We start from the raw sequence: 17,987 nt of genomic DNA on the forward strand, positions 1-17,987 counted from the left end.
TTTCGCGTATTTTATTGCTCGGTGCTGACTCAGTTGCACGGCAACCCCTGTGTAACAAGCTTTGAACAAAGCTGGTTTTCTCTTCCGGCATTTCGCCTGACGTCATTCGGGACTTATCTGACAGGTTAATTTCCCAGTCTCTGAAATGCTACAGGAGGAGGAGGAGATTTGGTTTGTATACCCTGCTTTTCTCTGCCCTAAGAAGTCTCAAAGTGGCTTAAAATTGCCTTTGCTTCCTCTTCCCACCTTGTGAGACAGGTGAACTTGAGAGAGTTCCGAGAGAACTGAGACTAGACCAAGGTCACCCAGTTGGCTTCCTGTAGAGGAGGAGTGGGGAATCAGACCCAGTTCTCCAGTTTAGAGTCCATTGCTCTTAACCACTACTCAGTGGGGGCTCTATGAACACTTTTCCTATATCATATATCGACGTACTTCTTATGTCACTGGTGGACCAGGTGTGTGTATGGATTTGGGCACGTCTGGAAAGATGCTTTGCTACTTTTGATCAGAAAGTAGCAACTTCCTATAGTGATCACAAGTTCAGGAACATACATTTTCCATACATGCTACCAAAGAATAGTGGGGAGATGCCAACCTAAGGGATACTGGGGAAGCATCCTCTTTGCTAGCCAGTGGGAAGGACAATACACTCTTCTTCTCAAAACTAGCTCTCTCTCTCTCTCTCTCTCTCTCTCTCTCTCTCCACACACACACACACCTTGGCCAGTCTTTACCTGCTTTTGATATTGACATGCAATCTGGATCAGCACACACACACACACACATCCCTTGGCCAGTCTTTACCTGCTTTTGATATTGACATGCAATCTGGATCAGCACTACAACCTAAGCTGTATACAGAATTATCTCTGTGGACTAACAGGGTGCCAGCTACTCATTTGTTTAACATTATTTTATCTATTTTTTTTCCTTTATTTTATCTAACTTTAGATGGGCCTTCTCTAGAGCCTGATTCGACGCCCCACCTTCTGCTGTTCTCTGGTAGGTTTCAGCGGCAACCCAAAGAGTTGCACAAACGTCTGTGCTCTGCCAATGCGATAGAAATGCTCTCACGGCATGCTCTCTTACGGTGTGAACTTCATGCCGAGGATAGGAATTGTGTAATTGGCCCCCTCTTCACATCGCTTCACACATTTAAAGCACTCGGCAGACTCTGAGAACCTTTTGATTAAACGGGTGCCAGAAGATAAAAAGCCGACCATCTCAGGTGTTGTAGAAACATTCTGCCTTATAGTCTGTAAAAAACGGAATGATCTGTCGAAAAAGGGGTTGGTCAAATAATTGGGATATCTACTTCATTGTTTGCTTAAAAAAAATACTGTATTTTGACCTGTAGGCTGTCTGGAAATACTGTGACCACTTGGTCTTATTTCATTTTATTATGTTATATTTTTTCTGCTGGTCAAAAACTATAATAAATGAACTAACCAATTATCTCCTTTTGACCCAGCAGGGAGGGTTTTGATTTGACACATTCCTTCCACCGTCAGCCCTACTTGAGACAGAAATTGTTGTTCATGTGATTAAAAAAAAAAAAACCATTCCTGCGCTTTTTATTTCATTTCATTCATTTAGTCCTTGCTTTTCTCCCCAATGGGGCTCCAGAACAGCTTATCTTATTCTCCTCCTCCTCACTCCTCACAACAAACTCTTTGTGACAGGCCAGGCTCTGACCCTGTGACTGACTTACGGTCATCCGACGAGTGGGGGTTCGAACCTGGGTTTCCCCAATCCTAGTCTAACACCCTTCGCCACTATACCACACTGGCTCTCAAGGTGAAAGCATCCCAGAGAGCAACGAGAGAAAAATTCGGTGGCAGGAAAAGGGTGAGGAAGTTTGCTTTTGTCTGGAAAAACAGAAGGCCTTTCTAAAAAAAAGAGAGCAAATGTCGGTTAGCCAGAAAGGAATGTAATGTTTTAAAGTATCCCTTAACAGGCCTGAGAGAAAGCCATGTCAGAATATCTGCTGTGAGGTTGGAACATGTTAAAATGGAAGACTAAGCAAACACGTGCCGCTACAGCAAAAGAGAAACACAACCTAAACCCTCGCTGTTTGTCTTAGATCGCTGTCTTTAATGAAATGAACAAACATACAGCTCAGCGGAATCTTCTAAGAAAGCAGGTTGGCCTTCGGAAAATATACAAATGAATTGAGATGCTGCCCTTAGTGTTTATACGGTCGGCGATGTTTGCAAGATGTAACGTGTGAAATTTCTACTCTTCTGATGATTTCCACACGGAGGCAGTGTCGGTAACTTTGCTCAGAAGCTATGACTTTGGTTCTCTGCTGGTGATTTTCCCACAGCAAAATCTCCAGCCAATGTTCCACATAGTCCAGCCGGGATTTTATATGTTCCTAACATGCAGCCTTTAACACACATCATATTTTGTCACACATTAAAAAGAAAAAAGAAAAAAAAGAACTTACTTTTGGTTTTTAAAGGCCTTTTTTTACCATGAAGGAAACATTGGGGGTTTTAAGAAGGGATACTTCCACAACTGTGAGAAAAATAAAATCAGAGTCCAGTAGCACCTTTAAGACCAACAAAGATTTAGTCAAGGTGTGAGCTTTCAAATGCAAGCACAGTTCCTCAGACTGAGGAAGAGTGCTTGCACTCAAAAGCTCACGCCTTGACTAAATCGTTGTTGGTCTTAAAGGTGCTACTGGGCTCTGATTTTATGATGCTACTTCAGACCAACACGGCTACTCATTTCAAACTGTGAGAAAAGTGAGATTTGCACACACAAAAACCCTAAAGCTGGAAAACGGGACATTTTTAGCTTGATTCCCCACTTCCAGCTGGGTGACCTTGGGCTAGTCACAGTTCTCTCAGAGCTGAGCTCTCTCAACCTCACCTACCTCACAGGTTGTCTGTTGTGGGGAGAGAAGGGGAGAAAGTGTTTGGGACTCTTTCAGGTAGTGAAAAGGCGATATAAAACCTCCAGCTCTTCTAGCATCAGACTCAGGCCATGAAATGTGTTTCATAACACAGGCTATCACAAAGCACAGAAGAAGCCAGAGTCCAGATGGGAGAGAATTTGGGGTCTACAGGAATGCCAAACCAGCCTCCAACGAGAGCCACGAACTTAAGTCAGAAAAAAACTGGATGTCATACACGCATGGCATTTCCCCTCCGTTCTTTTGGTGACTGGAAGAGTTTCACGGGCAGCCAAGAACATATTTACGCTTGTCAGACACCAGCTTGTATTTACTAGATGCTCTCTGCAGGAAAAGGCAAGCCCAGGTCTGCCACTGACTTAGGTCTTGTGCAAGGACCCAGCTCTAATTGGGAAGAATCAGAATCTTGTTCCTGAGCTTCTTTCCCATGGTCTGGCCTCCCTGAGCATTCCAGCCCATGTTGCTCACCAACCTGAAGATGTAGCTGGTCAAAAGGGACCAGGGTAGGAGCGGCAGAAGTGTTGACACTGATGATTCTCCCGCACCGAACATGAAAGAGTATGTCTTAATGGGGTGGGAAAGGCATCCATCTTTCCACTCGGTGCTTCCCCAGTTCCCAGATGTATGCTACAGGGACCAAGCAAGGATGGTGGGAAGCCGCCATCTTGATGCACCCCATGTAAAGGAATCCAGAGCTAAAATTAACAGTATGTGGGCTAGCTAAAATCTCTGAATTCTATTCAGTTATCCGTTTTGTACGCCCTTTGCTAACAAAGCACAGTTCTTCGATTTCTGAGTTCTGCTCATTCCATTTCCCCTGGGACACCAGAAGCATGGGCACAAGAAGCTGCCTTATCCCTTGGCCTGTCCAGGTCAGTGCTCGCTACTCAGACTGACAGTGGTTCTCCAGGGTTTCAGGCAGGGGTCCTGACATCACCTTCCAAGAGCCAGCTTGGTGCAGTGGTTAAGAGCAGCGGCCACTAATACACAGAAACAGGTTTAATTCCCTGCTCCTCCTCCACATGCAGCTAGCTGGGTGATCTTGGGCCAGTCAAGGTTCTCTCAGAGCTCTCTCAGCCACACCTACCTCGCAGGGTGGCTGATATGGGGAGAGGAAGGGTGGGCGATTGTCAGCCACTTTGAGACTCCTTCGGGTGGGAAAAGGTAGAATCCTCCCCCAAGCTCTTCTTCTTCTACTGCCAGATCCTTATAACTGGAATTGCTGGGAATTGAACCTGGGAAGTTCTGCAAGCCAAGCAAATGCTCTACCCCTGAACCTTCCCCACAGTGTCTGATAGCCCTCACTTGCTCCTGACCCTACTGAAAAGCCATGGCAGGGAAAGAGTGCAAGATCATGATTGAATTGTGTGCCCCAGCATTCAGTCTTCACCTTTTAAAACGGAAAAAATACACTGTTCTTGACCACCCCCTTAGAAACAGGTTTAGTGCTGAGCAGCAATTTGACCTTGAAAATGCACAGCACAATGTTGGGTAGTGGTTAAAGTGGCAGATAAAAGGCTTGTGAGACTCAGGTTCGAACAGCCACTCCGCCATGCAAGCTTCCTGGGTAGCCTCACACATGCTCAGCCTAACCTGCTTCACAGGGCTGTTGTGAGACGCTAGAGAAGACAATGTTGAGTCTCCACTTGGGAGCCAAGTGGGGTACAAAGGCAGTAAATAAACAGAACCGTTTGGCACTGAACTGTGTTTGCCATTTTTCTTTCCACACCTTCAAAAAACAGGGCCAGGCTGTCCACCTCGAAGCACAGAACTGTGCCCCTGGAGCACATTCAGCAAATCTCATTATAATAGTGTTCAGTGGGGATCACATGCTGGGTATAGGCTTGCTTATGTTTTTTCAGCTAAAAAACAGTCTGACAAAATTTCGCAGCCTACTTTACTTTTGCTATTATGACTGCCGTATATCAGGTTGGGCGAGAATACAAAAGAGGCAGCGGTTTTTAAATAATTTAAAGCCTAATTTTAGATTTCATGTCAACTGTCTGTGCTGATTGTTTTGATATTTGACGTTATCTGCCCTGAGCCAGTCAGGGAAGGCTGGAATACAAAATAACAACAACAATGATGATGATGCATTAATAAAATAATAAGGTAAAGGTAAAGGTATCCCCTGTGCAAGCACTGGATCATGTCTGACCCTTGGGGTGACGCCCTCCAGCGTTTTCATGGCAGATTCAATATGGGGTGGTTTGCCAGTGCCTTCCCCAGTTATTACTGTTTTACCCCCCAGCAAGCTGGGTACTCATTTTACCGACCTCGGAAGGATGGAAGGCTGAGTCAACCTTGAGCCGGCTGCTGGGATCGAACTCCCAGCCTCATGGGCAGAGTTTTCAGACCGCATTTCTGCTGCTTTACCACTCTGCGCCACAAGAGGCTCATGAAATAATAATATTAACAGTAATAATATAAAGGTGTTTTTTTTATGCAGTCTTTGCAAACAAATGAGGTTCAACAAAGTTGCAAACTCCTGAAAAGGAAATTGGCACTTATCACACAAACACAAGCCGCCAGCTACTGAGTCAGGCTATTACCCTAACAAGCTAAGCATTGCCCACTCTGTTTGACAGTTCTCTAATATCTCAGACAGAAGTCATTTGCCTAGTGCTTGATCCTTTAATGGGAAATGTAGGAGAGTTGGAACCATGGTGCTCTGTCACTGAGCCTACACCCCTTTACCCATCCTTGATTTATACAGTCGGAGAAATATAGAGTTCTTCAGCTTTAGTGTATGCATGCGCGTGTGTGCACAATGCAGGAAAATGTCAAAACATGACAAATTGTCAACATTCGAGTCTAATGCTGAAAATACCAAATACGTTTTTGTGCCTGTCCAAAACGTTACAAATGGCAGGCTAAGACGGCTCAAAACAATGCATTCATTTCCATATGTTAAAAAAGCCCACAAAACAGATTCCCATTTTCAAAGAGGTCGCAATACCCATCCAACACTGTCAGCCTCCGCAGGCATGTGAACATCTGAGAAGCTCTGAGCTGTCACTGTAACGTTTATAAATGCACAAAAGACAAGCATGCAATCTTTCCAGCCACTGTAGCTCACCTGACGTGATATTCGGTTGCTGGCCTAAGGTCTTTCAGTTTATATTCCAATTCTTCTCCACTGGAAAAAAAACAAACAAATGGTACAAAAATAGCCATGTAAAATACCTAGAGGTATTTTTATTCTCTGAATCAAGAGTCGTCAAGGAAAACAAACTGGCTCAGACGCCACAAAAGTACCTTCAAAGCCTGTATAAGGCAGCAAAACAACACAGAATTGATACGTTTTTAAAAATCATAGAATCATAGAGTTGGAAGGGGCCATACAGGCCATCTAGTCCAACCCCCCTGCTCTACGCAGGATCAGCCCAAAGCATCAGCCCAAAGCATCCTAAAATGATCCTGAACGCTTGTAGTTTGGGGTGGGTAGCCACAACAGTATAACAGCAGAGGGACCCTGGACTTCCTTGGTGGTCTCCCATTCACATACCAATCAGGGCTAATTCGCTTTGTTTCTGAAATCTGGTGAGAATGGGCTAGTCTGAGCCATTCAGTTTAGAATAAGAGTATGAGGACTTCAGGCTGGTGGAACAAGCTGCTGAGAGGGGTTTGGGCCCCGACAGAATGATGACAGTTCCACAGGGCCTGCAAGGCGATGCTTTTCCCTCAAGGCCTATGCCTGAGGCCAGGGTGATCAAACACGGGCCTCTGTCCACCCCTCTCAGGCCCCCCCCTCCTTCAGTGCCACTGGCAAAGTACCTGCCATAGTCAGTGGACAGGGAAGATAAACGATTCAGGTTGGTTATTCATGGTATAAGCTTCCGTGCACATGTACACTTCTTCAGATACGAGTGTATCTTCATTGTGCCTGAAGAAACATGCATGCGCATGAAAGCTTACATCTTGAATAACATTTTGCTGGGGCGGAGGGGAAGGAAAGAAACCATTGTGGAGGCTGTGGGTATGAACATCTTTGGTTTTGACTTTCTCTCATTTGTACATTATTTGATAATTCTGGCAGGAAACCATCCCAGAATGCAAGAGACGGCCCATCTTCCGCACAGGTTCCAATAAGGGACGTCGCTGCAGGAAAAAATGTGCAGACACTATGTGCAGACTGCATTGACACGTTTGTACACTCGACCCTTTTTGCCAAACCCCTGCAAGTTCCCCAAACCGCACACAACCGATTCTACGCAGCAGGGTTCCTCACACCCGCAGTACTATCTGGCTTGACTTGTCCACAAAGAGAAAGCAGCCAATCCAAATCAGCTTTACCAGCTATTGCGAGGAGGTGACATCCAGCCGATGGCGTTACTCCCGGATACTAAAGTTTCACAGATTTTTAGGCTAAAAGGCCCCTTTTTTAAAAACGAAACGTGGACGGCACAGTAGTTGAGCTGGCACCTCACCAAGATTCCACTCTGGAAGTCATTGGGGTCTGTGTATAAATACTTTGGAGGCAGCTTTTCCAGCTGGTAAGCAGGATGGAAAAAACATAGCGGGTAACGGGAGAGGAAGAAAAAGAGGAGGAAATGGCAAAATTGTAAGAACTTTGAAGGTAAAGGGGAACATAGCATTCAAGTCGGCGGAGGGAACAGGAACAAGAGCAGCTAATCCTGCAGACACTCCTTAGATCAGGGGTAGTCAAACTGCGGCCCTCCAGATGTCCATGGGCTACAATTCCCATGAGCCCCCGCCAGCGTTCGCTGGCAGGGGCTCCTGGGAATTGTAGTCCATGGACATCTGGAGAGCCGCAGTTTGACTACCCCTGTCTTAGGTGGTAAAAGACGCACCAAATCACAGTGTACATCCAGGTCTACCTGTAAATGATTTTGTACTTTCCATCTCTCCCTTTGTCTGATAAGGCCACTTCGTAAGTACAGGTGTAAGGCAAGCCATTGCTGTGTCTGTCTCCGTTTAAAAGCCCAGCTGGAGGAGACCACGTGAGCAGAACCGTTCTTGCTTGAATATTCGATACCTTCAGGGAAGAAAGCAAACAAGGCATTAGGATACATTCTAAGAGGAGAAGAAAAAGAATTGGTTCTTATATGCCGCTTTTCTCTACCCAAAGGAGTCTCAAAGTGGCTTACAGTCGCCTTCCCATTCCTCTCCCCACAACAGATACCCTGTGAGGAAGGTGAGGCTGAGAGAGCCCTGATATTACTGCTTGGTCAGAACAGCTTTATCAGTGCCCTGGCGAGCCCAAGGTCACCCAGCTGGCTGCATGTGGGGGAGTGGGGAATCTGGCTCGCCAGATTAGAAGTCCATGCTCCTAACCACTACACCAAACTGGAATTCTAACATACATACACAGCAATGCACACTAAATATGCCCCTTCCAATGGATAACTTAAATACAAAAAATCTGTCTAGGGGAAAAAAATCAGGTTGCAAATGTTATGCCGAAACTACGTGGGAAACTAAGTGATACAGCTGTAACAGGATTATACTACATGGGCCATCTGCCTCTGTTGCTATGCAGAGCTAGAATTTTGACTCAATCACAATTCTGAGTTTGAAGTAAGGTAAAATTTTTAGAACAACCCAGGGCCTGTTGAATTCCAGTGGGTTTCAGAAGTTACCCAGGAAACAGCATGCAAAGTGGATAGTGCATGGTCACAGGATCCTGTTCCTCCAGCCCCCCACCCATATATAAAATTAGGAAACCCTGCTTGAAAAAGCCTGAAGTAGAATAAAAATAAGATGCCACATTGGACATCACCTGCCTTCTACTAGGCCATCAATCACAAACTCCTAGACTTGGAAGGGGCCATCCAGGCCATCAAATCAACCCCCTTCTCAATGCAGGATCAGCCTAAAGCATCCAGGAGAAGGATCTGTCCAGCCACTGCTTGAAGACTGCCAGTGAGGGGGAGCTCACCACCTCCTTAGGCAGCTAAGTCCACTGCTGAACTACTCTGACTGTGAAAAATCTTTTCCTATCTAGCTAGTACTGTTCAATAGGTAAAGGTATCCCCTGTGCAAGCACCGAGTCATGTCTGACCCTTGGGGTGACGCCCTCCAGCGTTTTCATGGCAGACTCAATATCGGGTGGTTTGCCAGTGCGTTCCCCAGTCATTACCGTTTACCCCCCAGCAAGCTGGGTACTCATTTTACCAACCTCGGAAGGATGGAAGGCTGAGTCAACCTTGAGCCGGCTGCTGGGATCGAACTCCCAGCCTCATGGGCAAAGCTTTCAGACGGCTGTCTTACCACTCTGCGCCACAAGAGGCTCTTTGTGCCACAAGAGGCTCTTGTTCAATAGGTAGTTTAAACCTATAGATGTTGTGGAAGATCTCAACCTGAGACTCTGGAGAGCAGCTAGCTTTGATGAAGCAAGGATCTGACTCAATACAAGGCTACTTCATGTGTTCCAGTAGGCAGTAGAAACCCCAACACTTCACTGGGTATCTCAGCTGGAAATAAAGAACCAATGATGCTAGTCTGCTCTGCCTGAATTGGACAGTCACTTCCATTCCAGATTCTACAATCTATTCTGGAGAGAGAGGAGGCTAGAATAGGACCATTTGGCTCTCCCCAAACACTTTGTGGAGTGGAACAAAGCCCATCTCGAGCTCGAAGTCTGTGATGCTAACATATCAAGCAAAGAAGTTCATGTGCCAAGCTTAGACCCTGATAACCTTCTCATCACCACAATCGTGAAGGAATTAATGTTGATCTCTGCTTTCAGGAGTCAACGGCATTTCAAAAGTGTTTCCGGCATATGCACTTAATCTTAATCTGGTACCAAACATCCGTAACACCTCCCCCCCAAAATTTAAGACTGCATCGTAATGCGATCCAATCGCTTTAATTGACTCCTCCCCACCAATTTTGCAAACAGGCTTTTATCATACGGAGGAGGATTTTTGTGAAGCATTAACATTTTTCTGAGATTGCGTAAAGAGGAACTGCCTCAGACACCTGGCCTGATTAAAAGTGACATCCAATTAAGCCAGACGTCTGTAGGGAGAGCTTAGCGCCTCAGATCAGACAGTGCAATTAAAATGCCCCCAGGTACCCTAATGCAATGAGACAGTAGCCAAGAACAAAGATATTTACAGCTTACAAAAACACACGCACCACTCACTGCCTTTTGATATCAATTAGAAAATTTCATAGGTCAAATAGAAACGAGGAAGAGACACATCCAAATTGCATTTCGGCAGTGGATGGGGATGGTGGGCAATGCACCAGCGTAACTAACTAAAATAAGGGGGTGACTGTTTTCTCTGTTTCTCTCTCCGTTTTTTTTTTTTTTTTATTATGGACACATGCTTGTATAATTGTTTTGCATAAATTCAGACAGGGACTTGGAACTTCATGTACAGCACCCAGCCAATGTTCTATTGGAAGCATTTCTTTCCTTTATGATCCTACCAAGGACACACGTATCCATGTAGCACATATGGTTGAGTGAAAAAAAAAACAACCCTCAAAACAAAACAAACAAAAAAAAACCCATCCTGTCCTTCTATGAACTTTAATGATCTGTAGAATCTGATGATTAAAGGAATAGATTCCCACAACCCCCTCAGGTGAAAGTTTTGGGCACAGGCTCATCACAGAGAACAACAACAGGACTTTTAAAAAAACATCGAGGAGAGAGAAGGCCGTATTGTTCATGCTGCAGAGAGGATGGAGCTCCCATTTTCCGCTGGAGGAAGGTGAGAAGGTAAGAGCAGGACGTTGATGGGTACCGTGGCGTGGTTCTGCAGAGCAAGGGTGGAGAACCACCAGCTGTTTTATTCAGAGCACTTGACACGTAGCGCAGGAGAGGTTCCATCGGGCTGTGAGCCAAGAAATCTCGGCTTACAATTCGTATAAACCTTCCAACAGGCTTCTTCACTCTGCAGGGCAGGGGTAGTCAACCTGTGGTCCTCCAAATGTCCATGGACTACAATATCCATGGGAATATCCATGGGAATTGTACTCCATGAACATTTGGAGGACCACAGGTTGACTACCCCTGCTCTAGTAGGACTCTCAGCATCCCCAGGTGACTGAGAGGTGACAGGACATCAATCAACACTACAATGGCTTTAATTTTTCCCTGTCCTTCATTTATTCCAATCAAGTTACTGTCTTATACCAGTGAGAACCCACTAAACCTTACAACACACATGCTAACCCAACTGAACCTAATAGTGCAGGCCAAATTCTTAGTTCATGGTCTACAATTCCCATGAGCCCCTGCCAGCAAATGCTGGCAGGGCCTCGTGGGAATTGTAGTCCACGGGCATCTGGAGGACCACAGGTTGACTACCCCTGCTGTAGGGTGAGCCCTTAAAGTGGATTCCAAAACCTCACCTGCTGAGGTGTAAAAAGCATCTACAGAGCCCCCCCCTCCCAGCTGTTTCTTTAAAGATGTCAAAGTCATCATCAGTGATACCAAATCGGCACTGTAGAGCTCAACCTGTAGGGTTCTTCAGGGACTTCTCCCCTTGTCAATCTGTTTAATGTGAACGTTAGACTTTTGAGCAAGCTTGCCTGGAGCTTTCGGGTAGGACGTCATCAATACGTTGACGGCCTCAAGCTGTTTGTTTCCTCGACCGAGCTACCAGAAGATGCAACCTTTGTTCTGTGGCAGGATACCGTGGCCGAGGGCCTGAGGGATAACAACCTGAAACCATCTCGACAAGACAGAAATTTTGTTGGCGATAAGGCAGATTTCTGGAGGGCACCGGACTGCCTGTCCCAGTATTTCTGTCACGTGTTCCGTTACAAGGCTCCAAACAGCATCTACAAATTCCATCCATTTCCACTAAAAATCAGACGGATCGCTTCACTCCTTTTGGGTCCCATTTTTTTCATCAAATCAGCTTTTACTTTATCTCTATGTCATGTTTCCCTTTCATCTAGCAGATCTAGTGTGGATCCTTTTTCCGACAGTTACGTCTTCTGTCAGGTTGGTAGTCACCATGGAAAGGACCTCCTTAGTGGTAGCTCCCAGTTTATGAAATCAAATTCCTGCTGGAGTTTGCAGATTCAGGACTTTGACCCTTTCAAGCATGCTTTCACAACATGGTGGTTCAGGACAAAGAGGTTTAAAGACAGCGTTTAATGTGTCTTGCTGTTCGCTGGATGAGTTTGCTCCTCTTGTTCCCTCAATCATTTGGCCTAAGGAGGGGATGGGGCTCAGTGCTAGACTCAGTCCTTGGAAACTCCAGTTAAAAGATTTCATAGAATCATAGAGTTGGAAGGGGCCATACAGGCCATCTAGTCCAACCCCCTGCTCAACGCAGGATCAGCCCTAAGCATCCTAAAGCATCCAGGAAAAGTGTGTATCCAACCTTTGCTTGAAGACTGCCAGCGAGGGGGAGCTCACCACCTCCTTAGGCATCCTATTCCACTGCTGAACTACTCTGAGTGTGAAAAATTTTTTCCTGATATCTAGCCTATATTGTTGTACTTGAAGTTTAAACCCATTACTGCGTGTCCTCTCCTCTGCAGCCAACGGAAACAGCATCCTGCCCTCCTCCAAGTGACAACCTTTCAAATACTTAAAGAGGGCTATCATGTCCCCTCTCAACCTCCTTTTCTCCAGGCTGAACGTTCCCATGTCCCTCAACCTATCTTCATAGGGCTTGGTGCCTTGGCCCCAGATCATCCTTGTCGCTCTCCTCTGTACCCTTTCAATTTTATCTACGTCCTTCTTGAAGTGAGGCCTCCAGAACTGCACACAGTACTCCAGGTGCAGTAGGCCATGCAAAAGACTTATACCTAAAACCCCAGAGGGCTTCTGGCAGTCTGAGCATACAATACCGACCAGCTAGTCTGACGCAGGCCAAGGCAGTTTCACGTCTTCGACTGGTACCCAAGAATTCGTTTTATTCTCCATCCTGAAAACGGTTTCATTTAAAAGCAGACTGCTATATAGTTGTACAAAAATGGCAACTTCCATATGACTTTTAGTACAGGGCTCTCTGATTGGGTGTGCGCACGTATAAACGTTAAGACAGCCGCGTGCAATGTACAGTTACTGCTGGCAGGAATGCCAAAGAGCCATATTACTCACACATGTGCTGAAGTCACAAGTTAAGCATGTGGGTCATCTCCAACGAACGCATATTAAACCTTTACACCAGACTGCCCTATTACATCACTGCTGCATACCACACATGGGGGGAAGGCAAGGCTACACATAGTATGTGAAGAACGCTGGATGGAGAGTTTTAGGTGTTTACAGGGGTTATTTCTGTACTCTGCCGAACTGTAAAGGCAAGTGACTAACAATTTGGAGCAGGGGTAGTCAAACTGCGGCCCTCCAGATGTCCATGGACTACAATTCCCAGGAGCCCCCTGCCAGCAAACGCTGGCAGGGGGCTCCTGGAAATTGTAGTCCATGGACATCTGGAGGGCCGCAGTTTGACTACCCCTGGTTTGGAGCCCACAAAGTTCAGCAGCAGCAGCAATGAGATGTTCAAGACAAGGAGCCACAGCTGCGCCAGGGTGGCATCACAGCTCTTGCTGCAGCCGAGTCGGCCTGAGGCTGGCAGTGGTTACACCCACAGTCTGGAGGGCGTGCTCGCCTATTCAAGATTCCCCAGGTTCAATGGTCCGAATGGAACGCAAGGAGGAGGACAACCTGTAATTCCAGCAAACAGAAGGTGCTTAAGACACCAGACAAGGGAAGGAGGAAGCCACCTCGGCTTACACAGGGATGGCTCATTGGGAGGCTTCACTCAAGGCTACACATCCACCAAGACAACATGTAAAGCATTTCTCCCTCTTTCATAGGGGGAAAAAAATATAATGCATCACGTCACCTTTGAATCACATACCTGCGGTTTCTCAATCCCGGAAAGAATGTCTTGAACCCTTTTTGTTTCCGTGTCACATTCTGCGTAAAAAGAGGAAAGTTGCAAAGGTTAGCATCGTGCGATGGAAAGAGAGTCAGCTGAGTTCACAGGGCACCCAAAGCTGGAATTCACGTGGCCCAAGACACTCCGCGTGAGCATGTGCATGTCTGTGTGTGTGTTACACAGTGTCTTCCAAGCCTTCTGAAGGGATGAAGAGCAGATGGCATGTTTAGAAGTGATCCAACCCTTTGCAGCACAAACATCCCATGTGGGCTACTGGTGACTCCTGTGCTGGTTTCCCTCTTCACCAGCTTCAACCAGTTTGGACAGCAAGGTTTTACAGCTAATTAGCATTCATTGCTGCATCCAACTTAAGGTTAGTGCCAACTGAATAAAGAAGAAACCCCCACCAAATATGAAATGGGTTAATCACCCATGACACATGGCACTGTGGACAAAACTGAAGCATTGTTAAAGATCTATACATTTAAAAAAAATAAACCGGCAGAACTCAGAAAAACAATTTGACAAACAACAGTCGTTATTTATCATGTTTTGAAATGATAGAAATTCGTGACAAGAGTCAGTCTTTTGCATTTCATGAGCTACCATGATCTATGCATATGGTTTGAATTATTACCTAGTATGAGGAGGAGGAGTTGATTTTTATATGCCACTTTTCTCTACCAGGAGTCTCAAAGCGGCTTACAAGCCAATTCTACGATTCAAGTCAAGGCTGGACAAGCGTAAGCATCACTTAGGGGCAAGCCTCAGTCCGAACCAAGACTCTACGTCAGGGGTAGTCAAACTGCGGCCCTCCAGATGTCCATGGACTACAATACCCATGAGCCCCTGCCAGCGAATGCTGGCAGGGGCTCATGGGAGTTGTAGTCCATGGACATCTGGAGGGCCGCAGTTTGAATACCCCTGCTCTAAGTCAAAACTGTACCTCCTCCCGAGTGTCCTGTGGTGCAAGAGCTTGAGAACCTTTGCCCTTGATTAGACAGACAGACAGACAGACAGACAGACACTGCTGCAACCACCCATGTAGAGGAAGAAGCCTCTACATGGCCCATGTGACACTAGAGTGCATAAAAACAAAGCCAGTTTATTTATTTAGCCTGCTAAAAGATTTCTGTTGCTGCACGACAGACCGGATAGGCTCTAAAATAAAAACAGGCATTCGACAACGTTACCAAAATAACCCACAAATGCTTTTAGCCCACCTCCTGTGCACATTACATACTTTCATCTGTCAAATAACCCTTATGGGATGGAGGAAACTACTCCCTTCTGGCTAAGGCTTCTCTCCGCTGGAGCAAGTTTCAATGAGAGAGGGGCCATCGGATACGATTTGGTCCAAGGGATCCTGGCTAGTGAACCACAAGCAAAACAGTCTGCAAGCTGACCTTTCTGAGTGCAATTTCTGAGGCCGATTCCATCTCTCTTGGGTCGGGGACCCTGAGCCGATCCTCATCTAAGGATCGTAACACTCCTGGGGGGATTATAAGGGGAAAGGCGATGCTCCCCTCCCTGGGAAGACACCACATTATTACAATTATTATTGTTACAGGGAAGGCCTTTCTTGGTGAGCTTGACTTTTCCACATGGAGGGGATATTTTTACATGGAGAAGGGTCCATTGTGTGAATGTCCCCCTTCTTTGGGAGAACAAGTCACTGGAAGGAACAAGATGTGTAACCAGCTCCTTTTTCAAGTTTGGAAAAGGAACACGCAAATAGAAAAAAGGCACGAAGCATCAAAGTTTACTCCAGTGCATATATGCCCACTCACACAAATAAAACAGGAAGAGAATCACATGAATGCATTCTAATCTTTGGAAACTGTACCGGCCAGGGGAAATTATTCACGCTTGTTCTCTTGATCTAATGACCTGTTCTTTTTGTATTGATAGCTTATTTTGATGGTAAGCTGCTTCAAATAGGACGCACAGAAATCTTTAAAAGTCAATAAATAACCATAACGTCTAAACTGAGCAATCCAAAACTCACATACTCCCTTTGCTAGACAGATGCGTTCAAGGGGGAGAAGAAGGGGAAGTGGTTACACAGACTGCGGGTGGCCCAAAGGAGGGATGGAGACTAGATTCCAAAGGAATGAATTCACACCAAGATAAGACGTAGTTGAAGCACAGCTTGCACTTAGCTGAAAATGTCACATGACTGACTTTTGGACAGGATCGTGCCAACTGGCTGGACAATTAACGCGGGGGTACTTGCAAACCAGCCGTTTCTGGCCTGCAGCCAAACTGTCTCTTTTAAGGGTCAGAGCCATGGGTGAAAAGGAAAAAAAATGCATTTGAAGGCACATCTTTAGAAGCAGAGACATAGCTTTTCACCATACACCATATAACTTCTAAGGGGATTGACTTTTATACTTACAACCAAAAAGGTCTGTTTTTTGCCATTCAAAAACCTGCCATTCAAAAAAAAATGTCTGCCCCCAACCTGTACCAAGGAATGACTCATGCAGAGGCACAACGGGTACCCTCCTGCAAGGGTAGACAATGCTGGAATATGTATCAGGAACAACTAAATGCTCCAGCACTATCCAATGTCTAGTGATGGCACACGATTATCTGCTCTCGGCACAGGCTGATAGAAGGAGGCCGGACCGAAATCATTCTGAGATTTTCTGCTCAGGACACAGTTTTGGAATTATTGCAATGAATTATCCTCTTCACGGCCAAGCAGGAATAGGAAGGCGAGCCTTAATTAAGAAAGCCTTGATGGCCACTGGTGGCGACTGTCATTAAAGAATGGGCCTTTGTGAAAAACAAACCATCGAAAAAACAAACAAAATGATTGACTGCTGAAAAACTGGAGGACACTAACATTTGGTCTGAGTGAAAACCTTGGAATCCATCTGCTAGGAACAAGTGACTTAAGAGGCCTCTTGTAACTCCACTGAAACAGAAAGCACGAGAAGCGGATATTTCTTGATCCTGGAATTCACAGAAAGACTGGCTGGAGGATAACTGGACAAAGCTGGAGTCCACCTTTAAGACCAACAAAGCTTTTTTTCCCTGGGTCTATGCTTTAATCTGCATGCACACTTCTTCAGATGCATTGGAACAAAAGTCACCAAGCTTTACTTACAGATAGTGAGTGAGGATGCTGCCAGGAAGAGCCAATTAGAAATGCATTGGGGGGGGGGGGGAATTGGATTTTTCTTATGTATTATTCTCACTGTCAGATTATGTTATAGTTTTAATGTGGGGATTTGTGCTTTAACTTGCCGCGAGACGACTAGTTTGATAGTGGTGGCCAATAAAACGAACAAATAAATAAATAAGCAGTAAATAAAGCTAAGACTGGGTGAAAGCGACTGGTAAGACCTGCGAGTCACAGCAAATTATTTATTTTTTTAATTTATTATTTGATTTATAGACCTCTCTGCAAACAGGTTCGGGGCAGTTTACATCAACAGTTGTAATAAATTACCAGATATGTAGTATAATAAAAGAGTTTACAAACAGATGTGAGAGCTGAATGATATTAGCGTGTGTAGTGAAGAAATCGATGTCTCTGTTAAGCCCTGGGAGTGTTGCAATAACTCAGCAATCTCCCATTCTAGGGTGTTTCTGATACTCCTTTGCAATTAAGCAGGTACTCTGAGGTCCCTCATTGAATGTCCAGGAAGGCTGAAGTGTTCTTCTATGGGTTTATCAGTTTTGTGATCCTTTATGTCCATTTATCCTTTGCTGTTTGCCTTACATAGAGCTGAAGGTCATTTAATGGCATATACAATGCTAGAAGATGAGCAAGTGAATGAGCCGGAGATGGCACAGCTGATGTTGTTAGGTCCAGTGATTGTGTTGTCTTGGTGTATGATGAGGCACCCAAGTTGGCATCTGGGTTTACTACAAGTTTTGGTATGAGTGTCCATGTTCAAATTAGATATTGTATTATTGGGTGTGAAGAGTTGTTTGTGGGCAAGACGAGGATGAATAATCATGTCTACCACATTGGTTCCAGAGATACTAAAATGGTCAGTCAACTGCAATTTTCTTTGGATGGCAGGAAATGTGGGGCCATTTTTTCAGCAAGGCAGTGAAGGCTCCAGGCAGTTTTAGAAGCTTGAATGTAACAGGTCACCTGTCAGATTTATCTACCTGGCAAGCCTGAGTCCATCCGATCTTGGAAGCTAAGCAGGGCTAGTCCTTGGATGGGAGACTTCCATGGTTTGGGTGGTAGTATGGAAAGATAAGGATATCAGCCTTAA

General features: G+C 45.4%; 1 protein-coding gene across 2 annotated transcripts in view; it reads right to left on the reverse strand.

The window, feature by feature from the left end:
* Window positions 1–17,987, reverse strand: part of FNDC3B (fibronectin type III domain containing 3B) — a 311,990-nt gene that overhangs the window by 74,940 nt on the left and 219,063 nt on the right. For both annotated transcript variants that reach the window (XM_077348400.1, XM_077348401.1), the window contains exons 7-9: window positions 13,726–13,784; window positions 7,762–7,919; window positions 6,000–6,059 (exon numbers count right to left, since the gene is read on the reverse strand). In XM_077348400.1, coding sequence (XP_077204515.1) covers window positions 6,000–6,059; window positions 7,762–7,919; window positions 13,726–13,784 — 277 coding nt within the window. The remainder of the gene's footprint in view (window positions 1–5,999; window positions 6,060–7,761; window positions 7,920–13,725; window positions 13,785–17,987) is intronic.

The sequence above is a fragment of the Paroedura picta genome, chromosome 8 (genome assembly GCF_049243985.1).
Source record: "Paroedura picta isolate Pp20150507F chromosome 8, Ppicta_v3.0, whole genome shotgun sequence".
NCBI lineage: Eukaryota > Metazoa > Chordata > Lepidosauria > Squamata > Gekkonidae > Paroedura > Paroedura picta.